This window comes from Anas acuta, chromosome 15, assembly GCF_963932015.1.
Source record: "Anas acuta chromosome 15, bAnaAcu1.1, whole genome shotgun sequence".
Lineage (NCBI taxonomy): Eukaryota > Metazoa > Chordata > Aves > Anseriformes > Anatidae > Anas > Anas acuta.
Window position 1 is genome coordinate 10,497,100 of NC_088993.1, and position 18,408 is coordinate 10,515,507.

Genomic DNA, 18,408 nt, shown 5'->3' on the forward strand with positions numbered 1-18,408 from the left:
AATGAAAATTCTACACATCTGCCAGTATTCAATTGTAGTATGTTACAACAGCCAAATTCTGAGCTAAATTGACTTGCTCACTGATGAGCTCACTATTTGTAAAACATATACTGAGTCTCTTCCGCATTTGTTTCTTCAGTACATGTACTTTGCTAGTACAAGTGACTTGATGTACAGGCCTTAAGAGTTGGACCTTGGACCTCTGGGCATAATTATAATACATGTAAAGAACATTAACAAATGTAACAGCTGTTTCCCCTCAGTCACAGAGGGACAGAAAATACATAGTAAGGTATTCAAGTGCTATCCTGACTTACAACCTTGTACATCAATTGAAATTGTAGTTCATGTATTCTGAGACATTTGTTTACTAATATTACACCAGTGATTTGATTTTCCCATTCCTCTTTCTTACAGCAGCATAACTAAACTACAGCTTACTTGCAAATGAGTGTGTGGACAGAGCAGCACTCCTTTAATAACCCGGGAAAAATCTCGTAGATTAAACACATAATGAGATTTTGAAGGAGTTGGGAGAAAATTTTCAACTGCCATTTTATAAATCACCATTGTTGCTTGGACCATTATCTTACCCAGTCTGAAGAGAGAAAAGAGATACAATATAAGAACTGCAGAGACACTGCAGGAGAAAAGATGAAAAAAGTGTTACAGAAACTATATCACATCACCTTAGAAACACGGATTCAAACCCTTTGCTGAAGTGCCAATCAGCAACTGCAGTAAAAATCTTGGTTAATATGCTGTCATCAAAAGAACGAATAGATACAATATTCAAGTGCCGTGTGAAGCGTCCTGAAATACACAGAAAAAGATGTATAACAATCTAGCAACATCCAAGCACTTTTCCACCTTTCACCTAGCATTTGTCTAGGATTGACTCTCATAAGAGATGGACTCAAAGAACATTTGAATCTGGCTCCAGCTCTGCAATTTTGTTTGCGGTAAATTTCTGCCTGAGCAGTGATGCAAAAGCAATATCAACTGGTTTATATTTAATGTCAGTACTTCTCTTAAAAGGACTGTTTTTAATATGAAAAACATGATTTTTCATTACAACAGGGACACTATTACCCAAATTTAAATTTCAGCTCCCATTAGCCCTGACAATCATGTAAAACTTTACAAAAAGTAAAGGTACAGTAAAACTTTACAAAAGCAACTCACCTAGTTCTCAGCCTTCACTTAAAAAAAAATCAGTCTATACACTAGTAAATTTTTTAAAAATTATCTGTATCAGAATAGTTACTTTAATAATGCCTCCTCAGAGTGCATACAGTTATACCTGTACTAGGGTGTTAATATGAAAGATAAATGATTGTAATGATGCAGCCATAGGTACATTAAGGCTTTTACTGACACAACTGTTTCATCAGAAAATATAACCTCCCATACGGTACTATGACATGAATCACAGATTTGCAGGCAACATGCTTGTAAATAAATGCAGACAGCCTATCTTAGCAGCAGTAGATAGGATTTCAGATGAGAATTGATAGTGTAGCCAGAGACGTGGCAAAAATATGTGCTCTTTTCACTGTATTATTTTATAGATATCTTTTCACTTTTCACTATATTTTATAGATTTCCTACCTGTGATATCATTCCTGCCTCCCCCAGGTGGACCCATAGCTGAAAGAAGCAGCACATCTATGATATTAATCTTGGATGTATCTTTCTTGTCATACCAGTGACCATGATCAATCCATTGTCTGAGAAGCTCAATAGGTGGCTGGGCTCCATACACTTCCTTTGCTGGCATGTTTAGGTCATCTATGGAAAACAGAGTTACTGAGGAAAAAAAATCCTGAATGTTTAGGAATCATATCTTTTTTTTTTTTTCAAAGCTATGAAGGAAAAAAAAATGAAAGAGGTAGAAAAAGGTTTTATCTTGTTATTCTTACTTTGCATTAAAACAATAATAAAATGGCATTATATTTGCAGACATGGTTAAAAATCAGGGTTTAATGTAGTGTGGCTGGTGATTTGGTTGTATTTTATTTTGTGTCACACTGCAACACGTTTAAAATGAGTTAATTAACTAATCTGAAGACAAGTGTCACTTCAGCAGTTAGAAACCTTTCAGCAGGGGGCAGTGCTAATCCTTCCTTGGAGGCCTGAAAAGATAACACAAAGCACTGAGGCAAACCAAAATTACTAGTCTCAGTGGATCACTTCCTTTGCCTAAAAACAGAATTTGAATGATATAAAAACATGAAAAAAACAGTCTTACCCACAAATATTAAAGCTTTTTTCCCTGGAGGAGGCCCAAATAATCCTTTTCTTCTTCTGTCCAGCTTGGACATAATAATATCCTGGGTTTGGTTAGCAGAGGTTCTTGCAGAGAAGTTGATGAAGCTTGGGATGTATTTTTCCTTTGGTAGTTTTAGTAGAAAATTGTTTGTTATAGCTGATTTTCCAGTGCCAGTGGGACCCACAAAAAGCAAAGGGACGTTATGTTCAACATATGTTTTAAGAAAGAACACTTGTCTGGCAGTTTCCATTGTTGGAATGATCAGCTCAGACACCTGTTAAATAGGAAAGTAAAATAGCACATGAAAATCAAACATCTAACATTACAACCTACACGAATATTTTTTATGTAACTACAGGAAGCCTGTAGTACAAACTTATGCTGATGAAAATCTAGGTTATAATGAGGTTCTGTTATATAGCATAGATGGCACCACTTCTTCAGTGTTTATACATAAATAGCACAACTGGTATTTACCTGTATTATGGTTCACAGACACTATATAAAGCCTGAAAGGAGAACTGCATGGCTAAACATGGCTCAATTCTGTCCCCCTATTGTACAAAGGGAAAAGCATAGATCTATGAAAATTTATTTCTCTTCCCCATCTCTCGCCTTCATTAATAGGGCACTGTGCACTAGTTATCAAGAAAAGATTTTAGACAGCAAAATAAAATGTAATCTTACATTTCTCATGTACTTAATAGAAAATAAAATTGCAAGTACAATGCGATGAAAAGCTGAACAAACATTATTTATTTTGAAATGATGCTTGCAGAATAAGTACTTCATATAGATAGATCTCTGCTGTGCTACACTTCCCTTGAGTTCACAAATGACATCAAAATGCAAGTCCCACTCTGTGAAAATGAATGGTATCCAGGACTCTCAGTACTGCCCACCATATCCCAAGCAAGTAGTATTGGTTTTTGCTTGGTTTCTCTAATTAATACATACTGTATCATGATATTAGTCATACCAGAACTAAGATATAAGGGTGAAAAGGGGCCTACAGACATTAATGAAATGTTGCTGTTGAAACATTAAACAGCCTAATATAATAGAATCAGAGTTAGCAAAGGTAGTTGATTTAAACCTCTAAATCATTTAGCAAAATAATTATTTTCTACAAAGATAGGTATCAATGTAGACCTTAGCGCTTGGAGAGATGACTTGTTCCTCTTTTGTGACATAATCTGTCCACAGGTTCCATTGCCCGCTGCCATGCTTGTAAAAGTAAAAGTCATAGACAGTCCCTGTTAATTAAAAAAACAGAACATATGAAAACCCTCTGATTAAAGAATAAAAATAAGTTTCTATAATTTTAGTGTGAGAAGTCCAACACTGTGAGATAAAGAAGGCTTTTTTTTCGTGAGACACCGTTCTCCCTCCTCTGCCATTATGATCACAAAATTATTTTAGGTCAAATTCAGCTACATTGTTTAAGTACATGAGGCATATGCTACACCTGGTTAAAAGGACACCCAACTGTGCAGCCCATGGCTTGGCAGATGGTGGCTCTGCTGCAGACTTAATATCTGACAGGCACTCTATTCTCCCTTAAACTACTGAGTCTTCTTACTGCTTTACAAAAAGCCAGGCAAGTACAGTTATGAAGAAGCACCTTTTTCTGGGAAGATATTGCTTCTGGTAACCTTCACAGTTTTAGGGCGTGGGTTTTCATCATCCTGTCCCATTAGCAAGTTGCGGTAAAACAAATCAAATTTCTTCCTGCTGTCTGCATCAATGGTCCCACCAATTGTCCAAACCAATGCAAAAAGGAAAAGCCCCTGCAGCCACAAGGTGATCTGCTGACTAGACATGCTTTCCTTCCCCTCTTCCTCAGGTTGCTTTATTTCATCTAAAACACAAATGTTAGTTAAATTCCAGTAACAACCGTAAGTCCTAATCCAAAACACATCTTTGCAAAAGTATTCTGAGACAAACTTAGAGCACTGTCTTCAGTGGCAGAAAAACAATGTAGATAGTGAGGCCCTTGTCTGTGTAAAATACTAGTTACAAATAAAAATGAACGAGAAGCATTTACAATTTGTCTGTGTTTTTTTTTTTTCTTTCTTTTTTTCCTTCAAATGCTAGCAAACTGCAAACAAAACACATGGAATACACTCAAAAGGTCATGTTCAGTTTTGTAATAACATCACTGTCCCAGTGTGAAAGCTCTGTATGGTAGTCAAAGCACTATTATTAATACACTGATCCATAAGAAAAGATTTGTGTCATATGGTCTCAGGCAGTAAAGGTATTCCTTTGGTATTTCCTTGCATCTGATAATCTGCATCTTGTTATGAGACACAGGAAATAAAGAAAAAATGAAATAAAAAGAATGAGGCTTAGGGTACTTACCAAGCAGACAAGTATAGAGTTTCATCAAGCTGTAAGTCAGATGAATAGAGGATGTTTGTACTATGGCTTTGCAATTATGGTGAATAAACTCTAAACAGGGCTCTACTAGCCACATAAACATGTCATTCACCTGCCAGAAGAAAAGAAAATGGCTTTAAAACAATGCAGAAGTTGCCACATTTCCCATTGTCCCCCAGTTCTCTCTCATTAAAACACAAAGCATCAGTAATTCTCCAAGCTGGTGGAAAGAATATCGGGAAAGAACCTTTGTGAGGCAGTACATAAATGATCACAAAGTCACACTGTCATTATCTCATGGTGAAAACAAGCCGCTTCTGTGAAGGAAAGTTTTCACCAGAAATCTTGCTACCCAGATAGTAGTCCAGACAGCAGAGGAGTACTTCAGCCTAGGGAGACCACTGCTTTGCGTAAGCAACAACAAAATTATTCCAGTGGGAATAAGCATGTGGGCCTCATCCCCCTTTAAAAAGGATTGGCCTCTACTGAGTACCCAGCACAGCTACTGTGCCATACTGGAGTACTGGAAAGCAATGACTTGTACCTGAAGGAGTGTTACAGCATCAGGGTAGTTAGTGACCAAGGCTGGTGGTATCTACTCCATGAATTCAAGTGGGAAAACAGGAAAGGAATCAGTACCTAGTCTCTTCATAGGAACTAGTACTCAAGGAGATGCACTAAAGGATGCACTAACTTATCTGCTGATTAAGAAATATTTTTTTTGTTTTGATGAACTAAGATGACTTTTTCAATAAAGAGCTTTTACAGTCTTTGTATTTCTTTTGAATTTAGTCCCAATTTCCTGCAAAGCGTATCCTCAATTTCCTCAAAGTGTATCTTGTCAGATCACAGAAACCAAAGCTTTCTTCAGCTCTAATCCAATTGTAAACATGTTTTTTTCTTATTCTTTTACTAGATTTTAATGACCAATAAACAAGAATTTGAATTTTGATTAGATTAATATCTGACTACCACAAAGACCTACTTTCATTTGCATCCATACTGAAGATGTAACACACAACACAAAGACCTCTTATTCATACAAGCAACCAACACATGAAGGACAATTTAGCTTGCATTCCTGAGGTGACTAAGCCTTTGAAGATTTAGCTATAATAATAACATTATTATAATTAATAAGTATTTCTCAAGCTAAACTCTCAATGTCTCAGAGAGAAGAAGGATGAGTTCAAAACATTTTAAATCTTTCAGTTTCTCCCACACTGTATTTCTACTACTCATGGCATCTCCAGCTCTCATGCACTTTCCTTACAACAATGGTTGACAGCCATCGCTGCAAAATAAATTACAACAGCCTCTAGTAGATCTGGGACCCTCTAAATCATGGAAGAATCATAAGTTTGGTTCTGCATGCCAGTTTTCAAGTTGATAAACTGAACAACACCTTAATCTGCTAAATGGAACCTATACCAAAAAAATTAAATCTCTCACCAGTTCTCGGTGTTCTTCCTGCAGATTTGGAGGCAGTGTATTCATGTAGGAATCCTTCAGTGGCTTCCAACCTAACTGCTGTGGGTCCATATAGATCATACCACACCTGGGAAGAACAAACAACCACGGTATAGGAATAGGTGTGCAAAGTGGGACACTTCAGGTTTGAGTGCTTTCACATTACCTGCTAACAGTAGCTGGAGAAGCCTCCTCTAAGTCCGCTGGCTCAAAGATTAAACTCATTTTTGAATTCATCTGAATTATTTCACCACTCATTAAGCATAGCTAGAAGGAAAGCATCACTTAAACGTGAGTAGTCATGTCATTGCAATGCCTGTCATACAATCGCTGAACATTCTACTTAGTGTCACTGCTCATTCACTCATTCATGCTCTTGTAACACAGGACACCATCTGACCTCATCTCAACTTTTCCACGTGTTACTGCAATGGCTTGCAGAAACAGGGAGAACAATGCTATATCTTTAAATAACTCTGTAAGGAAAAGCAATTATGACCTGCAGCTTTTCTTTAGTTAATATATTTACTAAGTAATTTATGCAAGTTCATTTTTCAGTTCCAGAACTGAGTTTACTTATTTTGGTTTTCTAATATGGTCAATAAACAAACCTCAAAAAAACAACCTCATTTCAATAAAATAAGCACAAGACAAGGCTTCTAGGGAGAAGTAACAGCTTAATGTCTTCTACTAAAGCAAAACATATAATTGAGGGGAAAAGCAATGCTTTTAAGCACATAAGCTTTTCCCGAGGCTTGTGCCTTATTGCCTTTACGTCCTCTGACCACCACAGTAATAATACCGCTACTACTACAATAAAGTATACATGTTCGAGTATAAGGTAAGTGGCAAAAATCAGGCTACCTTTTTATTATCATCCAGCACAGTGTTCATGTTCTCTATCCAAACTGCATCCACTGGGCCATCAAATATAATCCACTTTCGATCATCTGTAGTAGAAGATGCTTGTGCCCTGAAGGCATTTGCAAGAACCCCATCTGTCCACTCATGGCTTACAGGATCAAAACTGCCATACAGCTGTCCCATAGTAATTGCTTTGGGATTAATAACTTTGTATTGAACAGCAAATTCATCCATTAATTTTGCTGTATAAGAAGACAAACAGATGAGAAAATCTGATAGGCTATTTTAATTCAGCAACTAAGAACATTCCTGAAAGGATCTTACTTTAGCAGCACAAGGCTAAAAAGACAGACATTTGGAAGTTAAGTAAGAATTTCCTTTACTTGTACAACAAAAGTGCAAAGTGCAATATGCAAACACACATGAAAAAAAGAAAGAACAGAGCAGAAGAGATTTTATACATTTATGGGAGGTATTTACAATCTCCCCATCATAGCCTGGTTTTGCATGAGTATTACGTACAAACACAAAGCTTAACAAAACTCATGAAAGTGTAAACATACTGGTATGTTTTAATATTCCAGTAACTATAGACAAAAGTTCCAGAGAAAATGTACCAGACAGAACTAGATGAGAAAGGAGAATACAGGAGGACTAACAACTTCAACATGTCTCTACAAAGAAAACAAAACAAAACAAAAAAATACACATCATTAAATGAAGTTGATTCTAATTTTGTGGCTGAACAATGTTACCTGCACATAAATCACCAAGGGCTCCAGCTAGCACTTTGTATGCACAGGTCTTTCCACCCAAAGGATCTCCAACAATCATAAAACCATGGCGCACCAGCATCATTTCGTATATCTGTACCAGTGACAAGAGACTGAACTTTAACATAGCTCAGAAATAAGCATAATGTCTACGAAATCATAGGCATCTCTCCTGCACTCAGACACAACTGGACAAAATAACAGCCCAACATCTGCTCTTTATTAAGGCTGACTGAAGCATTAAACCAAATCAGAGTGCAGGCATATTACTACGGCAATTCACACTGTTACAATTTAAGACGTCCTTGCTCCTACTTTTCTCTTTCTTAAAGGTCATCCCTCAGCTGTAACAGCTTCATTGTATGAACTGTGACTACACTCACTAGCCTCTGCTGATCACAGTCCAACGTATAGGCCTAAACTGAAATTAGTGGTTATCAATGAGTCTAATACAAAGGGACTGAAACTACAGTTCTGAGGATCTTTCATATGACTGGTTCCACCAAGGCTGCCTTTGAACAGTAAGGGTGGTAACTTCTTCAGTCACCCCACTAGAACTTGATTAACTCAAGTCAAAGCTTTCAAACAGAACATCTTCAAAGAGAACCCTAAAAGGAACACCTAAGAAAATATTCTTTATCTCAGTTGATATTAAAACTGATATTTTATGGTTTAGCTTAAATCCTTTACTAGTTAATACTACCACTACTTAATTGAAAGATAAGTATGCTTTGCAAAGCAGCATAAGCCCATTACCATCTGAACTGCTGTTGCAGGGAACACCAGGCCATGTATTTCTGCTCTTCTTTAAAAGGTCATAAATACTAGTACATGGGAGACAATGGGAAGACAGAGCTGGAGGTGAAGCATAAAACAAGGATGAAAAATGCCACCCCTTTTAAGACTTCTCTAGGAGGACTGTAAGAAAAATTGGGAACAGAGCCTGACTTCCAGTCCAGAGGTCAATTTGCTAGGCTGTGCTGTCTCAGTTACTAACAGATTCAACTTACTTTTCTATCCTGAATCGTAAGACCTAAGATGTGGTTTCACTGGTTAGCTCCTTCACAAACTGGCTGAATTCAAAACTCACTATAAGCAAAGCAGGCTTTTTCTTCATGATATTTTTTGTCAGTAAAAATATGCTGTTTGTAATATCTTAACTGATCGTGGAGACCATTAGCTATTCATTCATTCATGACACAGCCAGAGAGTGAATGAAGAATATTTCTTAATCATCAGCTCTCACACTCTTTTCCCCCCAAGAGGTATGAGAAAATAAACCTGAATAATTTTTCCAATAAACCACGGAACAGGTTGAAGATTCATTTTTCTAATATTTTCAGTTAATGCCTTGACAAACAGGTCATAGTCAGGTGTAGGAAGAACCACTCCAGGAAACAGGTCAGATATGATACCCTGTTGAGGAAAGACAGATTAGAACATTATTTAAATACAGATTAAAAAAAAGGGAAAATTCCCAAAGTGTAATAATCTACAAGTAAAACAATACTCATACAGGAACTTAAGGTGAAATATCTTCTGCTGGACAAAACTAACTTCTCAGTGCAAAACATTGCTGTGAAAGTATTCTGCATCCATGAGAAATAAGTGAATGCCTGCAATCTTCATACACATATTGATATTGTAGAAGAAAGCTTAACTTTCTGCAAATTTGCACCAAAAAATGTATTGCAGGAAACTAAGAGGCTGAAAGAATTTCAGAGATTAAACAAAAGTGTATGTGTTCTGAAATTTCAGAGTGATGACTATTTGTGCTTGCACCTTAGCTTTTGGGTCTTTAATTTAATATTGGTTGATCTGTAGCTTAACACAGTCATGAAACATAGTCATGAAAGCAGCATATGAGCAAAACTTCATTGCTTTCATTCTGGCTTTGAATTTCTAATTGACTAATTCACTTGTCTACACCTGTTTTGCAGTACAAAGCTAGAATGTAAACTGCAAAAAAATGGTTTCTACTACTGAAACAACACAGTGACTTTTAGCAAGATATCTTATAAAACATTTCATGGAATAACTTAAGAGCTACAACAGAACCCAAGAGTGCATCCAGATCAGTGGAATAAATTAACTGTACACTAATATGGCTGTATCATGATCAAACTGTTCTAAATTAAGATGATAACCTGTTTCTTCTAAACAAAACATTCTGTCTTCAGGTTCTTCTGATGGACCTCATCATCACAAAAGTTAAACACACCCACCTGATAACTTACCTGAAACAATGGCACATCCTGTGCTAAGAATTTGGCAAGGTTAACATCCATCAAAGCCCGAAGTAACAATACACTTTCATTTTCAGTTGGATACTTCAGTTTTAAGTTTCCTGCTGCTGTCAGGACTGATTTAACAGCACGCATTCCATAATCGTAGTGATGCTGAGATGACAACTGCTCAGAGCACAAACGGTAAGTGGCAACAATTTTCTGGGCAAGACTGTGGGTATTAAAATGCCACATGTAGAATGAAAATATATCACACGGCAAAGAAAATAAGTACCTATATTCACAAAGTCACTGCAGTGATTATCAGACCCACCAACTAGTAAAAGTGGTAAAATGGCCTAAAACATCTAGGAAGCAAAACTGTAGATTGTGACATGCCAGAGAATGTGTGTGCCAGTTAGGAATTCTGTTTGATACTATGATACATTTTCCAAATGGTTCTGTGTAGAGGTATGTATCTGTCAAAAGTATGTGGTAAATGAGGAGTGATTATAAAGTAGGAAATTAAAAAGCACTATCTGAAGAAACAGAACATGGACAGCCTTCCAGAATTCTATGCCTCAAAGATGCATATATACATATGTGCCTTATATAGGAATGAGGCAACTCAATCAAAGTGGAATATTCAGCATGCCTTACCTTCGAGAGTCCAAAAATCCCATCGAATAAAGTGAAATTTCTCCAATCAAAGCATAATCTGGAACCATCATGGCAACTGTTCGAAACAATGCCTGTAAGAAAGAAAAAGAAATATAAGTTTATACTATATAATACGGTAATAACTTGTGCTTATTTTGTAAGAATAGTATTTCTGTAAATTTATCAACTTTTATACTTTGTGTTCCTTTTTCATTACTTTAGGAACTATCTAACTTAAATGAGATTGCATTAGATTTGTTACTAGAACTGTGATCTTATCAAGAGGTCTGTGCTAAGCATTGAAAGAACAAATATTTAGAGAGAGTCATAATCTTAAGGAACTATTCATAGACAAAAATTAGTTATTATTCATCTCTCTTTCATAATAGACAGACTAGCATGTGACATGGTTAATGTTTTGTACAAGGTCATGCAAAAAATGCATGCCAAAGCTGGGAAAAGAATTAGGACCATATCAGTCTCTCTGCAGTGTCTAAGGAACTTGCAGAGTTATAATTACATTGGGGTTTGGAACTCTAAGGATTGTAAACTAGGAGAATTTCCACATAAAGAGAGCACAGTTAAAGCTGTGAACAGGTGTCAGCATTATCAGGCTGAGACCTTTTGTCTGTGCACTTTGTACAATTCTGAACTTATAAAACCTTAGTGAATAGCAGAGCAGAATAAGTTATATCGTTGTAATACTTAATGTCTTTCTTTTCTCGTTAAAGCAGGTAAGAAGAAGCAAATTCTGTTTAATTTCCAGAATAAATGAAAATTCCAGATTTACCTTCAGATTATCAGGCAGCTCTGCCCGTCCAGCGTACCCAGGATTCATTGTGATAAACACAGCACAGGTAGGATTAAGAGAGATCTCTGTGCCTTCAAAGATGAATGTTTTGAGTTTACGAATAATGGCTTGCTGTATACTAAGTATTTGTTGAGCAACTACAGATAATACTTCAACCTAATAAGGCAGAACAGATAGGAAAACATCAGACAATGGAAAATGCTTTTGTTTATATATTTTGTGATCTTGAGGTCTCTTCCAACCTAGACAATTCTGTGATTCTGTGATTTGGTGGCTATATGTTGCATTCCTCCAGGTGAAAATCACCCTATGTAATACCTAGTCTGACAACTGAGCCTAAATATTAGCTGCCTATTGAAGCTATCAATAGCAAAGTTAGTACCCCCCATTCCCTATCCAACCAACGCACAGATATTAACAGCGGCTTCTGGAAGCCTCCAGATCACACACAGAATCACAGAATCTCTAGGTTGGAAGAGACCTCAAGATCATCAAGTCCAACCTCTAACCTAACACTAACAGTACCCACTAAACCATATCCCTAAGTTCTACATCTAAATGTCTTTTGAAGCCTTCCAGGGATGGTGACTCCACCACCTCCCTGGGCAGCCCGTTCCAGTGCCTAACAACCCTCTCAGTAAAGAAATTCTTCCTAACATCTAACCTAAAACTCCCCTGGCGTAACTTTAGCCCATTCCCCCTCGTCCTGTCACCAGGCACGTGGGAGAACAGGCCAACCCCCACCTCGCTACAGCCTCCTTTAATGTACTTATACAGAGCAATAAGGTCACCCCTGAGCCTCCTCTTCTCTAGGCTGAACAAGCCCAGCTCCTTCAGCCGCTCCTCATAGGACTTGCTCTCCAGGCCCCTTCACCAGCTTCGTCGCCCTTCTTTGGACCCGCTCAAGCACCTCGATGTCCTTCTTGTAGCGAGGGGCCCAAAACTGAACGCAGTACTCGAGGTGCGGCCTCACCAGAGCCGAGTACAGGGGGACGATCACCTCCCTAGCCCGGCTGGTCACAGTGTTTCTGATACAAGCCAGGATGCCGTTGGCCTTCTTGGCCACCTGAGCACACTGCTGGCTCATATTCAGCCGACTGTCCACCATCACTCCCAGGTCCTTCTCTGCCTGGCAGCTCTCCAACCATTCCTCTCCCAGCCTGTAATCATCAGGCAGATGATCTGCCTGAATGTAGACACTAAATTTAGGTGGACAGGAACTCCCTCTAGAGGCCAAAATAACAATAAAACTTGTCTAAAGTCATCATTGACAAAATAAAAAAAATACACACCCACCCACATATACATATATATGTGTGTGTATATACACATGGATCAAAGCAATACCAAGGAGGGGATTAGATGCACCTGGTTACACAGTTAGTTAACCTGGTCACTCGGTGACACTCAACTAGCCATCATAGGAATTCCTCCACTGGGATTTGTCTGTCTTGTGTTGGACATATATAAATGCAGCCTCAAGGAAAAGAGGTGGACAGTTCTTTCCCCACAAAAATCTGTGTTACTCTGGAGTCAAATTAACTATGATTGTCACAAACAAAAGTGGAAATCACATTTGAGTTGTTTTGTTTTGTTTTGTTTTTTCACCTAGAAAACCCAGAACACAAGACTTCTGCAACACAGCACTTAAGTACCTACTTCAGTGGCGTTGATCAGAAAAACAAAGAGGCTACACAAAATAAAAGTAGGTAATCAGCAATAATACTGTGATATGTAAATCTAGAACTTCTTGTGTCTTAGATCAAAGCTTTCTCATTTTACTTGTCTAAGTTGAAAAGTTACCTCAATTCTATTGAATTCGTCAAAGCAGGACCATGCACCAGACTGTGCCAACCCTTTAAAGAACTTGCCCATTGCCTTGTAATCAAGACCATCGGAGCAATTGAAGACCACACACTACAACAAAAACACACAGAGAACATCTCTCAGTATTAATGCAAAGTCCACTATAAAATTATTAGTGTCTAAAATGGGAAGGGATTATTATTGCCAATTTTGGATGACTACACTAGGATAACATGTAGACACATTTCTAAACATGTGCTTCTTACCAACTATTTCTGTGAATAAAGAACAGGTAGAGAATGAACAGTACTTGATTAAGAATGACACTGCAAGAGCTATCTACGTATCCAGAAAAAAAAAAAAAAAAAAAAAAAAAAAAGATTATATTTTGGTACCTGCTTAGCTAGTGCTTTTGCTAGATCTTTAGTTGTTTCTGTTTTGCCAGTCCCAGCAGGTCCTTCTGGAGCACCACCAAGATTTAATTTCAAGGCACCCATTAATGTCCTATGTAAACAAGAACACAGTCAATAGAAATAGTGGTTTCTAATGGCAGATCGCTTCTGAAGGAATGAACCAATTTTCTTCCTATACAGGTTCCGCTGGTAATGATTTACTTGTTCCCTACCAACTTTACAGCTTGTGCCAACAACCTTTTATTGTCTCATAAATGACTCCCAGAAGCAGAAGCTTTCATCCAATTGCTCTAAAAGGAATGTCAAGGCTTTTTATTACATGCATCCACTCTGAATACCCTCAGTTGCACAAACAAATGCACAGTGCCACAGGGAAAGTGTCAGAGTTTGCAAAAACACACCTTTTCATCAAAGAGCACTCCCCATGACAAGAACCTGAGGCTGGCTTTATAAACGCAGACAGTTTTTAGAAAAGGCTGAGAAAGCATTGACTAGTGCTATTGTACAGTTCTTTATATTTTCAGTGCCATGATCTGCCAGCTTTTTTTAGAGACACATTATTGGATACAATAGAAATTATTGCTCTACTGGTGTAGAAATCTAAACATTGTAAATATTTTACCATATCTGGACAAAGAAGATATGTAAAATCTGCCTCCAAAACCTATGGGAAAATCTTAGGTGCTAAAGTTCCTACTATTATTAATTGTAACATATGAAACTAAATGTAGACCAATCTAAAAAAAACATGCTATTCTTAAACATGGCTTTACCTATAACATCGATCCGTTAGTGGTGTTATAACCAGACGTAAAGAATTGCCCAGATACTCATATCCATATTTGGCTTCTGTTGTAATCATTCTCACTATTACATTGTTCTCTTCCCAGTAGTATCTCAGCTGAGAAATCCATTGGAAGTCATTCAGATCTGTGATTTTGTCTTCAACCAATTTTTCAACCACATCACGAGCTGCACATAAAGAGAGATTATTTTTTTAAAAACTAAACATTTCTACCATGTTAGTTTACTTAAAACAATGAATAAATAAGCTAACAGTTACTTATTATTATGTAAATAAACATTCAGAGTAGTAGGTTGAATTTCATGTTAGAAAGAAATCTCCATCCATTTTGTACAGGGAGTCAGGTTAGTTTGATTTAGATTCCAGTGCTCAGTGGGCTGAGCAACATCCATCAGCCCACTATGCAATAACAGTGTAAAGGCTGCTTACAGTCAGTAGCTGAAACAACCCACATGGGATACTTGTTTCCCACTACTGCAGGAGAAAAACAAGGCTTCATTTAAATCCTTAGTAGGATACAAAATCCAATCTCATGATCAAATTCCACTCTGATATATAGACTAGAAAAAAAGACAGGAAATAAAAGAACGTTGTTTAGGACAGAATTTGGCTCTATAAATACAGTTACACCAGTTGCATGGTTGAATGCTGAATGATGTTTAAAGTTAAAAGCTTACTTTTTCTTCTTCCTTCCTTTACATACAGAAACAATCCAGGAAGCAAGTTTAATGTTATTAAATATTAAATCGAGCTGAAGAGAAACAAAGACTGCAAGCACTCAAAAAAAAGTTCAAAAAAAATCACAGCTTCATGTCGCAAAATAAAAAGTGAAATAATTTTTAATGCCCTTATATGATCTAAGCAGCATAAAAATATTTTACAGGGATAGAATAATTTTTTTAAGGCAGAATTTGACACTTCTGCCTTTTTTAATTATTGCAGAAATAATATTTGTTGTGTTTTTCTGATCATTAACTACACATCTAAATCCTCTAGTCTCAATTCTCTAAGGAGCCTCCCATCAGCAGTTAAGTCTAGTGGGTGTCCATTCCACCAAGGATCAAAGGTGCAGTTTCCTTTCCCAGCATAGAGGTAGAACAGCAGCTATGTTTTATGTACCAACTTCACTTTTGTGAAGAGCTTCTAAATGCATAGAATACCACCATTTCACTCCTTTAAAACAGTAGAAATGCTAGCAAAGCTTGAGAATTCCACCTGCTGTTCCCCAGTGAGAGTGTAAATAGTCTCCCTCCCTCATCAATCCTGCTGCTGGAAGAAAAAGGGAGGCCAATCAGAAAAGAATTGAGACTGTGCAGCCCACAAAGTTTACTTAAAGTCCTTGTGCCTAAATAAATAGCTTAGCTAGCTCATGCATGAGTCTAGCCAGTATATCTAGTTTTCAACTTCCGTGAATTAACCAAAGAAAATTAATGTTAACTCTCTAGCTCATTTTATGCCATGGTCCTTTTGGTGAAGAAAGTATTATAGCTGCTTCTCTCTAATAGTTCACCAAGCTAACTATATAAGCATGGCCCTAGAGTACCAGCAACTGCACATTTACCATGGACGTCAATGACAGTAAGAGCTCCAAGAGTTAGCCGGGCTCCACTGGACAGCTTTCCTCGCACTAACTCAACAATATCTGCAATTTGTAGATTGCTTTTCTCCAAGAAATCCTGTCACAGAAACAGAACACAGGCATTAGTATAATGTTGTAGCTAGCATTTCCTGAACTCCCATGGGTGCAATCATTGGAGGCAGCCCCTCTAACAGAACATAGTAATCGAACTCCTGGCACTACACCACCATTTTAAATTCTCTTTCATATACTGGCATTTTATTTTACTATAAACACTTTAGAGAGCTTTATGGCCTGAAAATAATGTAAACAGAAGTCTCTTTATTTCTTCCTAATAGAAATACCAAAATTCTATCATAGGAAATGTATAGACGCCGTTGAGTGAATCTGGATTCACTTCTGGAAATTTGTAGTAAATTGTAAATTAATAAAATCAATATAAATTGAAGATTCTCCACACTTTACTATAAATATTTTACATCACTGTCTCAATTTTCTTTAATGACCTAGACAACAGGACAGAGTACATCCTCAGAAAGTCTCCAGATGATACAAAATCTGGCAAGACTGGTTGATAGACCCTACAAGTGTGTTGCCATTCAGAGGAACCTCGCCAGACTGAAGAAATGGTCAGGCAGGAATTTTGTGATTGAGTAAGCAGAATAAGATCTTCAACTAGTATTAAACAACACAGGCCTTCATCAGCCTCAACAAAGTGCTATGTAAAAGTTTTTTGATGACAAAGGTAGCACAAACATATGAGGAAACACACTTGTGCAAAATAACAAATTTGTCTTAATTAATAGAATGGTGGAAGAAAATCTTACTTGTAAAGTTCCTTTTGTTATAGCTTCAGACACTTCTTCTGTCCAGTAAATGGATGAAACACAAATAACCACCTGTCCAGGCCACTGAAGTACCCACGTTTTTCGAGGAACCTTAAAGATCCATTCCAAACAAAGTCATGTAAACACATCTTATTATGGCACTAATAACAATTATTTTCCCCAAATTTATTCTGTCTCATGCAAAAAATAAATGAGAACTAGCTCTGTTACTTTTTCTCCAATAAAATCAGAAATAAAACTTCAAATAAGAAGAGATGGATTCCACTTAGCTTCAAACATGTTTCCCTGGTTAAGAAGAATGTGAACAATCTGTTCATGTACAGTTGCTTGTGAAACCTTATTTTACACTATAATTCAGGAATAATTACCTCGATGTATCCTTTTATACCATCTTGAAGAACTTGTCTTACACTGGCCAGCATCATTTCCTCGACTTGCAAAAGCCATTTTTCTACCATGCCCTTCAAACAGGAAAAACATTTAAGAGTCAGTAAACATTTCCTGATTACATTAATTTTAAAGGGCAAATTCTTTGAAATATGTTAGGTTTAAATATACTTTCTTCTGATCTCTGTGAGAGATAAATATGTGGAAAATATCCAAATTTGACAGGCACATCTTAAAAGTAGTAAGTGTGTAAAGATGTAGAAAAGTGCCCAGAGGAATTTACCAAAAACTTGGTACATCTTATTCCTTTTTGTAGGAATTCCTTTTTGTTCTAGGACATGGGTGCAAACTCTCACTTCTGAAACACCTTTCATGATCTCATACTAGATGTCTTAGATCTCATTCCCCCACAAAAATACAATTTAGGCAAAACATTAATTTAATAACATAGTAAAAAAAAAAATTACTTTTGCATTCATCGGATAGATTTTGTCTATGAAAGAAACGTTTTCTTTCTCTGAACTGATCATTCCTAGGATCTCCAGATCTTCCGTGAACTCCAGTTTAGCAATTCCTTCGAAACACTTCTTTAAATGAGGCTGCACTCTAAGGGGATCCTTTGTTTCTGAGAGTATTTCAAGCAGTTCATCATTAGACAGAAAAAAGAATCTGTTAGGAAAACACAATCAATGAATATAAACTTTCCAAACAAGAAAATTGTCATTATAATTCTACTGTTAGCAAGAAAAATCTAATTGTTTTTATTGTTGCTTAGGACAGTAAAATAACAGAGGGAAAATTATCATATCAGCTCCCTTTTCTAAGCTATTGTTAACATTATAAAATTCATGACACTGTTTTGTCAAAATTTCCATACGACCATCCTTTCATGCAGAGAAGAAAAAAGTTGTTTCAAACACACAGGAAATACGGGGTATGTCTGTGCAGCCAATAAAAAATTCTGTGTAAAAAATTCTGTGTAAAAAATTCTGAACACAGAATCATGTTCCTCATGATCATATATAACTCCAATGTACTATGAATCTCTGCACAGCTAAAGAGAGTAGGGCTGAAACATAATTTCAAATCAATTATGGGAAAGTAGCAAATTCC

General features: G+C 36.9%; 1 protein-coding gene across 3 annotated transcripts in view; it reads right to left on the reverse strand.

Annotated features, from left to right (window-relative positions):
• The window catches only part of DNAH3 (dynein axonemal heavy chain 3), a 64,329-nt gene that overhangs the window by 18,538 nt on the left and 27,383 nt on the right, over positions 1–18,408 (reverse strand). For all 3 annotated transcript variants that reach the window (XM_068699283.1, XM_068699281.1, XM_068699282.1), the window contains exons 26-47: positions 17,763–17,964; positions 17,277–17,369; positions 16,888–16,998; positions 16,043–16,157; positions 14,450–14,648; positions 13,659–13,767; positions 13,261–13,374; positions 11,437–11,613; positions 10,647–10,738; positions 9,999–10,218; positions 9,043–9,177; positions 7,744–7,855; positions 6,989–7,230; positions 6,291–6,391; positions 6,107–6,212; positions 4,637–4,766; positions 3,897–4,133; positions 3,425–3,528; positions 2,252–2,546; positions 1,612–1,791; positions 690–813; positions 442–598 (exon numbers count right to left, since the gene is read on the reverse strand). In XM_068699283.1, coding sequence (XP_068555384.1) covers positions 442–598; positions 690–813; positions 1,612–1,791; positions 2,252–2,546; positions 3,425–3,528; positions 3,897–4,133; positions 4,637–4,766; positions 6,107–6,212; positions 6,291–6,391; positions 6,989–7,230; positions 7,744–7,855; positions 9,043–9,177; positions 9,999–10,218; positions 10,647–10,738; positions 11,437–11,613; positions 13,261–13,374; positions 13,659–13,767; positions 14,450–14,648; positions 16,043–16,157; positions 16,888–16,998; positions 17,277–17,369; positions 17,763–17,964 — 3,355 coding nt within the window. The remainder of the gene's footprint in view (positions 1–441; positions 599–689; positions 814–1,611; positions 1,792–2,251; positions 2,547–3,424; positions 3,529–3,896; positions 4,134–4,636; positions 4,767–6,106; positions 6,213–6,290; positions 6,392–6,988; positions 7,231–7,743; positions 7,856–9,042; positions 9,178–9,998; positions 10,219–10,646; positions 10,739–11,436; positions 11,614–13,260; positions 13,375–13,658; positions 13,768–14,449; positions 14,649–16,042; positions 16,158–16,887; positions 16,999–17,276; positions 17,370–17,762; positions 17,965–18,408) is intronic.